At 36.8% G+C, this 16,304-nt stretch overlaps 1 protein-coding gene across 4 annotated transcripts in view; it reads left to right on the top strand.

Annotated features, from left to right (window-relative positions):
* Nucleotides 1-16,304, top strand: part of LOC105469996 (5'-3' exoribonuclease 1) — a 135,049-nt gene that overhangs the window by 63,146 nt on the left and 55,599 nt on the right. For all 4 annotated transcript variants that reach the window (XM_011721680.3, XM_011721681.2, XM_011721682.3 and 1 more), the window contains exons 24-29: nucleotides 1,665-1,780; nucleotides 2,315-2,461; nucleotides 6,951-7,040; nucleotides 7,705-7,840; nucleotides 13,319-13,375; nucleotides 13,509-13,641. In XM_011721680.3, the coding sequence (XP_011719982.2) occupies nucleotides 1,665-1,780; nucleotides 2,315-2,461; nucleotides 6,951-7,040; nucleotides 7,705-7,840; nucleotides 13,319-13,375; nucleotides 13,509-13,641 (679 nt within the window). The remainder of the gene's footprint in view (nucleotides 1-1,664; nucleotides 1,781-2,314; nucleotides 2,462-6,950; nucleotides 7,041-7,704; nucleotides 7,841-13,318; nucleotides 13,376-13,508; nucleotides 13,642-16,304) is intronic.

Below are 16,304 nucleotides of genomic sequence, written 5' to 3'. Positions count from 1 at the left end.
AACAGCATCTTTTTCAGGACTTTCTCACCAAAAAATTCCACTGGCTTTCTTTTCTCCTGTTAAAACAGAGGGAAGGTTCTGATATCTGTCATTTGTTCTTATTGATTGGTTGGATAATTAGCTAAAATTAATTCACAATCAACCAACTATTGCTACTTAGGGGTTTTTTTCTCACACTAATAGTAAAATGTAAAGCTTTATATCCTGTGAAATGAATTTAAGGCATTACATATCAGCACACCCATGAGGAAACTTTATGTATGGAAGACAGTCATCCCTAAAATCTTACCATCTGGTGCCATTTGAAGAACAAATTTAGACAGCATAGTCAGGAAACCAGGAGAGTGGCTCATTAAATAAAGTAGCTGGAGATTTGTACTGGGAATCAGTGAAGGTTAAAGAACTTGTGTTCCTTCATCCCTGGCTTTTTCTAGATCTCGAAGAGCCTGTCCTCTTGTATAGTAGTATACAGTGTTGATGGGCATGCCTTCTTCAGTTTGGTTTCTGTCTCTTTACATACGTTTAACTTTCACTCCAGCTGCCTTCTTTTTCTACCACAACATTCTCAGCTACTTATTTTATATTTTCTAGGATGTTTGTGATGGTTTTAATGAATTTTAAATTATAGCAAAACCCATTATTTCTCAAAAGGAGTACTATTGGCCATTTGGGCAGGACAGTTATGTATTAAATAAAACTGTTTTGTATATGGCAGGACAGTTGGCATCTTTGGCTCAAGGGCATTAAGTACTAGTAGCCCATGCCAGTTATGGTAATTAAATGTGCCTCTACACATTTCTAAATGCTTGTTAGAAAAGTGTTGCTACTTATGTTTGAGACCTACTACCATAATTCTTTGAACTCTTCTGGAAAGCATACTTGATTTGTATTAGATTATTGCTCAATCTGATTATGTTCTTAAGTATGTTTTATTGTTATGTACATGATGTTAGGAGTATATGGTAGTTTATCCTAGTTAGTATTGGATTCATCAGTCATTTGCTTCCTGTTTAAATATTATATGATCTGTTACTTACTTTTTTTAATGTGACAATATGTTTTCTTCCCTTAAGTATATAAATTAAGGTTACATTTCATTGACTGTATTAATTATGGGTCTATACATGCTTGTATATTTTCATATGATAGTAAATATTAGGGGAAAAGAATATTACTTATATCCATATATGAAGGACACTTTTAGTTTTTCTCAGTAGCAACTATTTTGATGACGTACCTGTTTTTTAATTCAGTCTAGTAATTATTGAGGCCTCATTTTGTCCCAAGTACTTTGCTAGGCCCTGCTTGGAATATGAAAATTAGTAGAAACAAAAACAAACAAAAAAGTTGCCTGTGGAGTTTGCCATTTAGTACTTACAGTAGAGTTTATTTCTTAAGACAGTTTCACAAACTGTATATTTCCTCCCCCCTTTTATCCATCCTTGGGAATTCTGTCCTTTAAGGAGAAAGAGAGAGGAGCAGAAAAATTCTGCCTACAGATCCTTTCAAAAAAAAGGGGAAATGGATCTAAGTGAAAATCCTTATATTGCCACAATCCAATGGTTAGTGATGTCTTGATTATCTCCAGATTTTAAAGGTAAAGAAATAACATTTAATGTAAACTTGTGTTTCCATAATTGACCTTTTTGTTTTTATATTTAAAGAAATATTCTATAAAGTACAACCCAGGATATGTGTTGGCCAGTCGCCTTGGAGTGAGTGGATACCTTGTTTCAAGGTTTACAGGAAGTATTTTTATTGGAAGAGGATCTAGGAGAAAGTAAGTTTATGTTAGAGAAATTTACTTAAAGTGGCAGAAAAATTAAATGATAAAGATTAAATGCTTAATATTTCAGTATTTATTTTCTTATTAATTGCTCTGAATTGTCTTAAAATTGTGCATAAATTTCTCTGATGGTAATCTTTCATCTGAATGGCACATGTTTTAGGTGGTTGGAAAAGACAGTTCTTATTTTTTAGCAGCTAATAAATTGAACCTTGAAAAAAGGTATCAGAGGGTGTGTGTGAACCTCAGTAGTATATTTCCTTGCATCTTGTTATTTCATTTTCCTCTATAGTTACATAATTTATTTACATGCTTTGTTAACTTGGGTTTTGAAGCTTTTCTTCTAGTTTTTCAATTACTGCTACTTTGGAAATAACCATAATAACTAAAATATAGAAGAATAATCAAAACTGAGCTTTTCTAAGAATTGAAAGCAAAACTTTTTATTCCTTGAACAATATTTTAAAACGTGTGTGTGTGTGTGTGTGTGTGTGTGTGCACGTGCGTGCATGTGTGGTTTAAATTCAGCCCTCATGGAGACCATAAAGCAAATGTGGGTTTAAATCTCAAATTCAACAAGAAAAATGAGGAGGTACCTGGATATACCAAGAAAGTTGGAAGTGAATGGATGTATTCATCTGCAGCAGAACAACTTCTGGCAGAGTACTTAGAGAGGTAAGTACCTAATAAGATCCTAGTAGTCATCCAGAATCTTAGGAAAATACTGTTTATTTTTTTGCTTACATTAGTTTTAGTGGACAAATATTTCCATTAGTAAAATCTGGCATATGTTACATGTAAACTTAATTTTGCATCATGGATTATCATAGCCACTAGCTAAAATTGAGTAGAAAAATACCATGTTATTAAAAAGAAAGTATGTAATGAGAATTGGCCTCCTTAGTTAAAATTTTTCTTAACTTACTATCATAAATTGTTCACTACTTTGCATACCTGTGTCAGCACTGAGAGGACTGATATGGATAAACAAAGCTCTTAGCATAGTGGATTTTTTCTGATTCTTAGAACTTTGTAGCTGCACAGGTTACTATTTTAGAATTATTGAATTTTATTGCTGAAAGTATCAAGGAAATCAGCAAGTCAACTCATACCAAAAGTGAGAAAGCCAAGTACCAAGATTCACTGAGTTACTACTGACAAAGACTTACAGGATGTATGTTTTCATCTGATTCATAATTTAATGTTCTTTCTATTATTTCACTGGTTTCTAACCTTATATTTGAAGATATCTTTATTAGTTTCCTAGGGCTCCTATAACAAAGTACCACAAACTGGGTGGCTTAAACAACAGAAATTTATTGTCTCAACCAGTTCTGGTGACCAAAAGTCCAAAATCAAGATATTGCAGGACAATGATGGTCCCTCTGAAGGCACTAGGGAAGCACCTCTGTTCTACCTTCTCATAGCCTTATATATTATTTGGCTTGTAGATGCATCTCTCCAGTCCTCCGTGTTCATGTGATGTTCTTGCTGGGTGTCTCACATCATCTTTCATCTCTGTATGTCTGTCTCTGTGTCTTAATTTCCCCTTTTTATAAGAATACCAGTCAGATCAGAGCCCATGCTAATGACCACATTTTGTTTGACTGCCTCTACTAAAAACCCTATTTCCAAATAAAGTCACATTCCATAACTTCTGAGTGGGGCAGGACACAATTCAATCCCATATTATCATCTGGAAATTTAGATTGTTTCTTCTGTTCACTTTCTTATTTCTTTAAAAGGTCGTGTTTAAACTACTTTTTCTTAATTTTTTAACTTGACATATTTATGGATTTCCTACTGTGAGTGGCTTTCCTACCCTGAGCTTCAGTTTTCTTTGACTTCTACCACTCTGGATTCCCTCACACACATATTTCCTCTCTCACGAAAGTTTTATCAAGATTTTTTATTAAATATGTATTAAAAGTTTACTTCCTTAAGATGAAGTAAATGTTCACAGCTGGACGTTATGGAGTGTTAAGATTACAGTTTATTTCTTGTACACATTTTTATTTTCTCTGCTGTTTTTTTCATTTGCTTCTTATCTATATTCACATAACAGATTCTTTGCCATAGCTGTTTACAGTGTGGTCAAACAGATCAGGTGATCGCTCAGTTCCATTTTCCTCTTGGAGACTTCTTTTAAAACCTCTGTCTTCCTGCTTCAGTTTGAACTGATTGCTCTCTACGGCTGTTGTGCAGCTCTCCTTCTGCAGTTTCCCGGTGCTGTTATCCTAGGAATTCAATTCTCTTCACCAGTCTGCCATATAGGATTCCTTCATTTTCTGACTCTCATGCCTCACTCTTTCTGATTTATATCTCCATTTTGATAGAGCACTTACTCCAATAGCTTCCTGAGAAAACTTGCATGTCTGGAGATGTCTTTATTCTTCTCCTTCACTTGATTAATAGTTTGCCTAGGTGTAGAATCCTAGATTGGAGATTATTTTCCCTCAGTTTTGTTTTTGCTTTTGTTTTTGTTTTGTTTTGTTTGAGACAGAGTCTCACTCTGTCACCCAGGCTGGAGTGCACTGGCACAATCTCAGCTCACTGCAACCTCTGCCTCTCCAGTTCAAGTGATTCTCCTGCCTCAGCCTCCTGAGTAGCTGGGATTATAGGCACCTGCCACCATGCCCGGCTAAATTTTGTATTTTTTTCTAGTAGAGATGGGGTTTTACCATGTTAGTTTCAAACACCTGACCTCAAGTGATCTGTCCGCCTTGGCCCCCCAAAGTACTGGGATTACAGGTGTGAGCCGCCATACCTGGCCTTCCCTCAGAATTTTGAAGCCACTGTTCGATTCTCTTCTCATTTCCATATTGCTGTTGATAAATCCTGTGCCATTCCGATTCTGAATTTCTGTATGTGATCTGTTTTCATTTTCTGAAATCTTTTTAGCACCTTTCATTTATTGGTGCTTTTTAATAATGTGAGGATGTGTGCCTTGGTATGGATCTTTTTTCTTCCCTTCTCCTGTTCAGCTTTTTCAGGCTTGAAACCGATGCCCTTCCATTCTGAGAAACTTTCTTGTATTATTTCTTTGATAATTTTCTCCTCACTATTTTTTTCCTGCTTTCTATTTCTGGGAATCCTTTTAGTTAAATCTTAGACCGTCTGGATTGATCCTCTTAGTTTTATCTCTCCTCATCCATTTCCTATATTGTTATACTTCTGTTCTACTCTGGGAAATTCATTCAACTTTATTGTTTATCATTTAAAATTTATATTTGATTTAATCATTTTAATTTTTAAAAGTGTGTCCTTATTCTCTGGCTATATATAGCATATTGTTCTTACAGTGAATGGAATATCTTCATTTATTTCTCTGAAGATAATTCTAGGATTTTTCCTTCTATTTTTTGTGTTTTCTGTTTTCTCTAATTGCTTTTTTTCTTCCTGTTTGATTTAGTCTCTCTTTCAGTGTTAAAGTTTTGTTGTTGTTGTTCTTGTCTGGTGATTCTTTGATATCCAATTATATTTAAGAATGAGGCACTAAATAGCTGATTGGAAATTTAGTGTACTTAGGTGGGGCTTATCAGGTGGATCAGGAGGGACTTTGCCTATTTCTACAGAGGACCTCCTAGTATCACTACCTGCATGTTTATCTTTTCTTTCTCTGAGAGGTGGCCTCCAGCCTTTTCCTTGGCAGTGGATATAAATGTAGTGGATTAAACTGATTGCCAGTGTTCTGGAAGTTAACCAGGGAAAGAAGGTTTCATTACCAAGTGGATACTGTGATGCACCTTCCAGGTCACTTTTCAAGACTGAAAGACCTATCCCCTTGCAGCAGGAATGCTGCTTTCTGACAGCCCTGAGCTGTGAGCCCTCGTCAGTAATTGCCTGGATGAAGAGAACTGCCTCACCTAAAGTTACTTTCCCTTCCCACAACCGCCACAAATCAATGCCTGATCTGTAAGGAGGTGTAGAAGCCCAGACATTCTGATTGCCCCAATTCATGGCAAGTCTGAAGGGCCATCCCAGTTTGAGATCTTTGTGCGGCTGGCCAAGGAATTCATTGAGAATTAGTCACAACCCAACCTCTTCCCATGCCCAATTGTGCTTTCTTCCTCTCCCTTCCCTTTCACAGGTGTTGATCACACAAGCACTCCCTACTAAACTTTCTGCATGCTTATCTCCATCCCAGAGTCCATTCCTAGAGACCTTATGCTTCCTAGTGACACATGGTATAGTATTTATGCTTTCATTAATTCCCTGTTTTCAGTATAACACCTGTCCTCTCCTCCTTATGCCTTCCTCACCCCCAAGTCCCTGTGACTGGTATACACAAGGCTATAGTATCAATTTGACCTCTCTAAAATATACGCTACAGGTTATATGCTGGGGTGGCAGGCAGGCAACCACATGACAGTATAACTGCTTGTTATACAAACTTTAAATCTTACTAAACCTCACCCCACACTTTCAAATGTACCTGGAACGTATAATTCCTGAACTTTTTCAGAGTGTTCTGTGTTTTAAATCAACTTGCTGCTTATTGACTTCCCCACTGGTAGTTCAGGATTCAACTTATTCCTGTCTGTCAAATCAGATAACATTCATTCATCCAGTTTCCAATTTCTAAAATTTTAACAGGTTATATATGCCACCAGATGCTGTGCTTCGTTTTTCATCTGTCTCTCTAGGTCTATGCTCTTTTTTTTTTTTTTTACTATACTGTCATTTTAATGGATTGGAGAGGGATGGAAGATAAGCACATTTGTTCAATTTGCTATGTGTATCCAAAAGTCTTGCACTCTTCAGAAAAAAATGGAGTTTTGAGGATTATCAGAAAACGCTTTTAATCTATTTTAATTTATTGTATTGTGGAGTGCTCTAGTTTTGTTGTGAAAATTAGAAAATCTATAGATACCATTTTTGTCTATCAGCTGTCATTATAATGAAAGAGGGTAGAGACAGTAATTGAAGTTTATTGTAAGTTTATGACTTGAACCTTAGCCAGTGGGAGTTTTTTGAGGGCTTAGGAGTACTCTGACTTACCAGTCTTACACTTTCTATCGCTTTTAATAATATCCCTTATTAGTATTATAATAGTCCTCAATAAGCTTTATATGTCTCTTTAGGATCTGAAATTATTACGTAGGAAGTTTATCTGAAGTTAACCATATGTATTTTAAGACAATATTTTTGTTTGTTTGACCAGAGCTCCGGAACTATTTAGTTATATAGCCAAAAATAGCCAAGAGGATGTGTTCTATGAAGATGACATTTGGCCTGGAGAAAATGAGAATGGGTAAGCAAGATTTATGGTATTTATTACCTCGTAGTTCGGTTGAGTGTTTTCAATGACAGGTGCAGCCAGCTGGTTTGTCAAGAATTTCATATTACTTTTTTTTTCTTTTTGAGACAGATTCTTACTCTGTTGCCCAGGCTAGAATGCAGTGGCTCAAATAGCTCACTTCAGCCTTGGTTACCTGGACTCAAACAATCCTTCTACCTCAGCCTCCTCCTGAGTTAGCTGGGTCTGTAGGCGTATGCCTCCACATTTGACTAATTTTTTTTAAATTTTTTGTAGAGACGGGGTCTCATCATGTTGCCCAGGCTGGTCTCAAACTCCTGGGCTCAGGCCATGCTCCTTGGCCTCCCAAAGTGCTGGGATTACAGGCGTGTCCTATTACTTGTTTTTGGTTTTTGTTTTGTTTTGTTTTTGCATTGTTTCATTTTTGCTTTAAGAGCTTAACAAATTTTCTTTCGTTTCTATCAACAAATACTTTTAAACCAATCTTTTGGTGTGTCTTTTAATTACTAAGAGGTAATATGTCCATATTATATTAGATTTATACTTAGTCCCAATTAAGTTCAGTACTATTATTAGTGATATAAGTTTGATGTCTTTTATAATTTATAGCCCCGAGAAAGTTTTAATCAAATTTTAAAAATTATTGTTTTTGCTTTAGTGCTGAGAAAGTTCAAGAAATTATTACTTGGCTAAAAGGACATCCTGTCAGTACTTTATCTCGTTCTTCTTGTGATTTACAAATTCTGGATGCAGCTATTGTTGAGAAAATTGAGGAAGAAGTCGAAAAGTGCAAGGTACTAACTTTCAGTAACCAAGATTATTGATGAGATTTGGAATTAAATGGACTATACTTTACAAATAATTCATTTGTATTTCAACCAAATAAAACATATACTTAGTGATTCTAATTAGTATCAGATAATCCCACAATTTTAAAAAGTTCTAACCGTTTACAGTAGCTATTAGTAGCCAATAGTGTTATACCAAATTTATATTGTATAACACTAATATGTTAATGGCTCCATTAGCCATTATAACTAATGATAAACTTATAAAATTATATTTTCAACGTACAAAAGCCATAGCATTTAAATTTTATGCCCTTGTAGTGTTTCCAATATTGAGAATTAATATTTTGTGATTTTAGTTACAATAGAAAGTTTGAGAATAAGGTTAATAATCCCCTATTTCTTCCTGTTCTAACTACAATCTTTTTTTTTTTCTTTGAGACAGAGTTTCTCTCTGTTGCCCAGGCTGGAGTGCAGTGGCACGATCTCGGCTCACTGCAACCTCCGCCTCCCAGGTTCAAGCAAATTCTCCTTCCTCAGCCTCCCGAGTAGCTGGGTTACAGGTGCCTGCCACCATGCCCAGCTAATTTTGGTATTTTTTAGTAGAGATGGTGTTTCGCCATGTTGGCCAGGCTGGTCTTGAACTCCTGACCTCAGGTGATCCTCTCGCCTCAGCCTCACAAAGTGCTGGGATTACAGGCTTGAGTCGCCACGCCTGGCTTCTGACTACATTCTTTAAGGACACAGTTCATCTTTTTGTAGCACAAAAAAATTTAATTGACTTTTGACAATCAATTCTAAAATGTACTCTTGTTTTTGTTTTTGTTTTTGTTTTTTGAGACAGAGTCTCACTCTGTCACCCAGGCTGGAGTGAAGTGGCGCGATCTCGGCTCACTGCAACCTCCGCCTCCCATATTCAAGCGATTCTCCTGCCTCAGCCTCCCGAGTAGCTGGGATTACAGGTACCTGCTCCCACGCCCAGCTAATTTTTGTGTTTTTTAGTAGAGATGGAGTTTTGCCATGTTGACCAGGCTGGTCTTGAACTCCTGACCTCAGGTGATCCACCCGCCTCAGCCTCCCAAAGTGCTGGGATTACAGCCGTGAGCCACCGTGCCCAGCCTAAAATGTACTTTTCTTACTCATACACTCATTGAGTTACTAAAAATTTTTGAAATCCCTTGATCTCTCCTATTTCTTATGTCTTGCTTTCTTTTACGGAGTAAACTTTTATAGTAGAGTTGTGCATTTTATCTATAGAAAATGAATTGATTATTTTGCCTTTTTCAACTTTTTATTTCATTTTTCACACATTTGCCCTTTGTATTAAAATGCTGTTGCTTTGCCAATACGGCATTCTGTTGTTTGAACTAATTGCAGAATAAGTTAAGAACTGGGCTCTGGAGCTGTCTCCCCTAACACCCTGAGTTTGAATCGGTTTTTTAATATTAATAACCTTTGGCAAGATACTTAACCTCTCCTTCCATACCTCTGTTTCCTCATAGGTAAAATGAGAATAAAATAGTACCTGCCTTAGAGTGTCCTCAAAAAGATTAACCGAGTTAATACTGAGTAAACTACTTCTAATAATGCCTAGCTATTATTAATGCCTAATAATGCTTAGATGCTTTTATTATTTTTTAAATTATCCTATCACACACTGAAGAGCCGTGGTTATAGTCTAGAAAATCAACACTAGATGACTCTTTTTCTCTTTAGGAAAAAATATAAGGCTCAGAGCCAAGAGTTTAATTTTTGAAAGGTCATTGATATTCAGCTGAGGATAGAAAGCCTGTATTTCTTTTTAATTGCCTTTCAGTGTAGAGTGAAATCAGTTTGTTCAGCATCATTTTTGAGGTAAGTTTTCCAGTTAACAAATCTTTAAAACCTTAAGCCCTCCCACCCCCAGTTTTAAGCCATTTGGATTCAGAGCTTTCTAAAATGTTTCACACATTTTCCCTTTACTTTACAAATAGAAGATGCATATACAACGTTTTAGTCTATTATTTTGATTACATTTATTTTTTTATTTTATTTTATTTTATCTTTTTGAGATGGAGTATCGCTGTGTCTCCCAGACTGGAGTGCAGTGGCGCCATCTCGGCTCACTGTAAGCTCCACCTCCCCGGTTCACGCCATTCTCCTGCCTCAGCCTCCCGAGTAGCTGGGACTACAGGCGCCCACCACCACGCCTGGCTAATTTTTTGTATTTTTAGTAGAGACAGGGTTTCACTGTGTTAGCCAGGATGGTCTCGATCTCCTGACCTTGTGATCCACCTGCCTCGGCCTCCCAGAGTGCTGGGACTACAGGTTTGATTACATTTTTAAAAATATATGTGCATATAGGCCAGGTGCAGTGGCTTATGCCTGTAATCCCAGCACTTTGGGAGGCTTAGGCGGGCGGATCACCTGAGTTTAGGAGTTCGAGACCAGCCTGGCCAACATGATGAAACCCTGTCTCTAATAAAAATACAAAAATTAGCCAGGCATGGTGACAGGTACCTGTAATCCCAGCTACTCGGGTGGCTGAGGCAGGAGAATCACTTGAGCCTGGGAGGTACAGGTTGCAGTGGCCTGAGACCATGCCACTTCACTCCAGCCTGGGCAACAGAGTGAGACTCCATATCATTATTTATATATATGTATGTGTTAAAATTTATATGTTTATAAATTAAATGTTTACATATTAAACATTTAATGTTTATATGTTAAATATTTAATATATATTAACTTCATGTCCTTTAATATATATAATATGTAATCATATATATTATATATATAATCATATATGTGCATATAGATAAGACAGGAGTTTTCTTAAACCTGTTAATGTGTCAGGGAGGTGCAGTTATGAGGTTTTTTTTTTTTCTTTCAGGATTATGTTACTAGGGCAATAAAAGGAGAAAAAAACTAAAAAATAAATATAACAATTCTGAAGATAATTTAAACTTTTCTAAGTAATGCAGGATCATCATTAAAAGTATCAGTAGTTGGGTGGGTATGGTGACTCACAGCTGTAATCCCAACACTTTGGGAGATGGGAGGATCACTTGAAGTCAGGAGTTTGAGACCAGTCTGAGCAACAGCTCCACAAAAAATTAAAAAATTAGCCAGGCGTGGTGGCACATGCCTATAGTCCCAGCTGCTCGGGAGGCCAAGGCAGGAGGATCACTTGAGCCAGGGAGTTTGTGGCTACAGTGAGCCATGATCACATCACTGCGCTCTGGCCTGGGCGACAGAGCAAGACTTTGTCTCACAAAAAAAAAAAAAAAAAAAGTCAGTTTTCTTGTTGGAACGTGGTTTCCAAACTCAGCTAATTATCAAAATTACTGGCAGAACTTTGCTTCTATACCTCTATTTCCTCATTAGTAAAATTAGAATAAAATTCTGGGGTCCATTTCTAGAGCAATTCTGGGTTCCACCTGTAGAGCAGTGCTTCTCAAACTTTCAGATACAAACAAATCACCAGTGAATCTTGTTAAAATACAGTTCTCGTTTGGTAGGTCTAGGGTGTGACTTGAGATTCTGCATTTCTTTTTCTTTTTTTTTTTTTTTAAACAAAGTTTCACTCTTGTTGCCCAGGCTGGAGTGCAATGGCATGATCTCGACTCACTGCAACCTCTGCCTCCCGGGTTCAAGCGATTCTCCTGCCTCAGCCTCCTGAGTAGCTGGGACTACATGCATGCACCACCATGCTCGACTAATTTTGTATTTTTAGTGGAGACGGGGTTTCTCCATGTTGGTCAGGCTTGTCTTGAACTCCTGACCTCAGGTGATCCACCCACCTTGGCCTCCCAAAGTGCTGGGATTACAGGCGTGAGCCTCTGCATCTGGCCAAGATTCTGCATTTCTAATAAGCTCTTAGGTGATCACATTTTGAGTAGCCAGTCCGCAAACTTCTCATACATTAGATATGGGTTGGGCCTATTGTGAACATTACCCAGCTTATTCATTTTCCTGATGAATCGGTTTTGATCCATGTCCTCTAATCAATGCCATAGTGTGATAATGCCTATGAATGTCTTAGAGCATATGGGTTGTTTTTTGATATGCAATACCCCACTGTGCCTGCTCTTTAAAGTTCCCTTAAATCTCTTCATAGTCTTTCCTTTGGCTGTTGTGTGTCTTTTAGTGCATCTAGTCTGCTGTGGGCTGACAGCATAGATACTTTGTCATTAAGGCCTTCACTGTTCACTGTGTTAAGATTGTAATGTCTCCCCCTACTGCTGTCCTCCTTAACTGCTTCATTTTTCTCTAGGCTTTTTACCTTCTAACATGCTATATATCTTCCTTATTTTGTTTCTTGTATATCTCCCTCAACTAGAGTAAAAGAACAGTTCACTGCTTTATGTCCAGCACCTAGATTAATCAATATATAGCACACAAATAGATCTCGGTAAATATTTATTGAAAGAATAAATGAAATGTCTCTTAACAAAAGAAAGTAGACACTGTTTAAAGGCTTGAGCATTTTATAGTATGTAAATACATGAACCCTATAGTTTATGGACTCTATAGCCTGGATCTGTTCTGTGTCCTTTTGTACTTATTCCCATAAGCTATGTTCTAAAGAGAGGTGGCTGCCATATAATTAAACAGCTGTAATTTTTAAAATTAGGTAAGAATTAACTTTAAATTTTTTTAGTATGAATAGTAGTTTATGAATTGTAAAGGATATAAATTTTTCTCATGTTTTTATTAGATAGAACAGGGAATATTTCCATCTTACAGATGGAAGGAAGCTGATGCCTAAGGTAGTTAAGTGTGAGTTCACAGAACTAGGAAGTATCAAAGATAGGAGAAAAGTCTTCTTCCAGCATTTTTTAGATAATGAAAAGATTCTAATATCGAATTTTACAATAAATTCAAAGCAAAGAGTTTTGTCAAATGATTGCCACCATAATTTTTATAAGTGGCCACAAAATTCATGGTATTGTCATAGGTCAGTACTTGATACTTTTTTAAAATATATAAATCTTTGTTGGCCATTGTATGTAATTCTTTTTATAGTTACAAAAAAGACATTTGAATAGGATAGCATTTATATAAAGTCCAAAACAGACAAATGTAATATTTTGTGTTAAAAGTAACGTTACTTCCGGAAAGGGTAGTAACTGGGAGGAGATGGAAAGAATTTCTTTTGTTGTACTTAGCAGTGTTGTTTCTTGAACCAGGTATAGTTATACATAGATACACTATAAAACTTCATTGGCCTATATACGTATAATTTTGCATTTTCCTCCCCATGCTGTCTTATACTTCAACAAAAAATTTTACTTTAAAGTTTTAAAATGATAATTTAGGCTACAGGCATTTTATATGTGTTTATTTTATTTTTTCTTGCTGCAGCTGCAGAAATTTAAATATTTTTAAAATTAATCACTTCATTTGGCTTTTTAAAATTCAAACATGTAGAAGTAGTGAGTAGTTTAGTGATTTTATAATTTTATATTTTAAAAATATTTAACAATTTTTCCTTTTCCTCAGCAAAGAAAGAATAATAAGAAGGTGCGAGTAACAGTGAAGCCCCATTTGCTATACAGAGTAAGTTTCCTATCAAAGAATTTAGAGTTGTTGCTTTCACTTTGAATTCATGGAAGGAACAAAAATGTTTTCAGTATATCAGTAGGAAAACTTTTTTTTTTTTAATTAGAATTAATAGCTTTCTTCTCTTCAGCCTTTAGAACAGCAACATGGAGTCATTCCTGATCGGGATGCAGAATTTTGTCTTTTTGACCGTGTTGTAAATGTGAGAGAAAACTTCTCAGTTCCAGTTGGCCTTCGAGGCACCATCATAGGAATAAAAGGAGGTAATATCCTAATACTTGAAATGTCTTCAACTTAGTTTATATCGTAAAGTAATACACAGGCTTGCTTGTTTTTTATATCTAACCAGAAAGTGACTATAAACCAGGAACAAACTAGATCTTTTTATGTTTTAGTTAAAATTTTCTTAGGTTATACTTTTCAGAGAAAAAAACTCTTCTGTTTTTTATTGTATAATCTGTAAAGAGATTAAAAGGAGGAGAAACTGAGAAGGGGCTGCTGAGAATTTAGTAGTTTTATATCACATTAAAATTATGCAAGATCTTGGTGAGCATACATATGTTTTCATGAAACTGATAAAGAATTTTCATTGCTTCTCCCGAGTTAAACATTTGTCTAATCTTGCTCAGAGCTTTATTTTAATCATAATCACTAAGTTTCTGAGATTAAATACATATTACGTTAGTTACAGTTAAAAGATTTGAAAATTTAATGTGTATTTTAATTTGGACTTTATGAATACAACTAAATTACATATATAAAACGGGCCTATCAATCTGTTGCACAACAGTGTGCATACAGTTCACATTACTGTACCATACACTTAAAAGTGGCTAAGATGGCGAAAAAAAAAATCAGAGAAGGGGAGAAAAAAGGAAGCAGCAGCTAAATAGCTGAATGTGCCCCCAAAGATATTCCAGGAATAACCAGCTTTATAGCATAGATTCAAAAAAAAGTTAGTGCCAGCATGAAGCAGTATCATGCACCCAGGGGTCAGTGTTCTGGCAGCACTGTTCCTCTATATATATCCCAGGCATCAGACTTCTTGGTCTCACTATCCCAAAAGTAGGAAGAACAGGCAGGCCACTAGCTGAAGAGAACTGCTTAATTAGTGCCAGCAATGTGCCAGGCACTAACACATTTTGCTTTTAACCCTCACTATCACCCAAGGGGTGGTCTCACCTGAGAAGTTAAGTAACCTTCCTGTGTTTACATAGATAAGTGGCAGAGCTGGGATTTGAGCTCCTTCCCCTAATTCCTACCTAAATTTGAACAGTGGTTCTGTACATTTTCCATTTGTAGATCCTCTTTGAATATCTTCCTGCCCATATAACTAAAAGAATTTTCTTCCCTAATTTTGTTTTTTACTTTTTTGGAAGACTCACTATTGTTAAGATGTCAGTGAAATCAGTTGCTTTGATTTGTAGAGTCAAAGAATCCTGATCAAGATCCCAGCAGCCTGTTTTGTAGAAATTGATAAGCTGGTTGTAAAATTTATTTTAAAAGCAAAGGCTTTAGACTAACCAGAAAAAATTGAAAAAGAAGGACAAAGTTGGAGAATTTACCCACCTCATTTCAAAACTTTACAAAGCTGGAGTAATGAAAAACAGTGTGAATTAATGTAAAGATGGCATATAGATCAGTGGAATATAATTAGAGTCCTGAAATAGACCCAGACGTATATGGTCAATTGATTTTACAACAATGTGCCACGATAATTTGATGAAGAAGGGATAATGTCTTTAACAAGTGCTGTTGTCCTCATTAGTATAGTGGTGAGGGAAAAAAATGTAATTTAATTTAAAAATCGTGCTGTATATATTGAGGACTTGTTTAATGTAAAAGAAAAAATGGTGTTGGAACAATTAGACACCATATGCAAAAAAAAAAAAAAAATCCACAACTCCTTACCTTACATCTTCTATAGAAATTAGCTCAAAATGAATCAAAGACCTAAATGTAAGAGCTAAAAGTATAGAACTTTAAGGAGAAAATCTTAGTAACCTAGAATTAGGTAAAGATGTCTTAAATAACACACAGAGAGTCTGAAAGAAAATTGCCAGCCAGGTGCCGTGGCTCACACTTGTAATCCCAACACTTTGGGAGGCCAAGGCAGGAGGATTGCTTGAGCCCAGGAGTTTGAGACAAGCCTGGGTAACAAAGTGAAACTCTGTCTTTACTAAAAAATTTTTTTAAATTAGCCAGTCATGGTGTTGTGCACCTGTACTCCCAGCTAATCAGGAGGCTGAGGTGGGAGAATCACTTGAGCCCAGGAGATCGGAGATGTAGTGAGCCCTGATTGCACCACTGCACTCCTGCCTGGATGACAGACCGAGACCCTGTCAAAAAAAGAAAGAGAAAAAGAAGAAAGGAAGGGAGGGAAGGAGGGGAAGAAGGGAAGAAATAAAGAAAAGAAGGGAGGGAGAGAAAAAGAAAAGAAAAGGGTGGAGCAGGAGGGAGGTAGGGAGGGAAAAAGAAAAGAAAAAGAAAAAGGCCAGGGGAGGGTCGGTGGGGGGAGGAGGGGAAAAGAAGAAGAAAAGGCCGGGCCCTCACGCCTGTAATCCCAGTACTTTGGGAGGCCAAGGCGGGTGGATCACTTGAAGTCAGGAGTTCGAGACCAGCCTGGCCAACATGATGAAACCCTGTCTCTACTAAAAATACAAAAATTAGGGCCGGGCGCGGTGGCTCAGCCTGTAATCCCAGCACTTTAGGAGGCCAAGACAGGTGGCTCACAAGGTCAGGAGTTCGAGCCTGGCCAATATGGTGAAACCCCATCTCTACCAAAAATACAAAAATTAGCCAGGCATGGTGGTGCATGCCTGTAGTCCCAGGTACTTGGGAGGCTGAGGCAGAAGAATCACTTGAACCTGGGAGACAGAGGTTGCAGTGAGCCAAGATCATGCCACTACACTCTAGCCTGAGCGAC

The sequence above is a fragment of the Macaca nemestrina genome, chromosome 2 (genome assembly GCF_043159975.1).
Source record: "Macaca nemestrina isolate mMacNem1 chromosome 2, mMacNem.hap1, whole genome shotgun sequence".
Lineage (NCBI taxonomy): Eukaryota > Metazoa > Chordata > Mammalia > Primates > Cercopithecidae > Macaca > Macaca nemestrina.
Note: the sequence above shows the minus strand (reverse complement) of the source record. Positions and strands in the feature narration are given on the sequence as shown.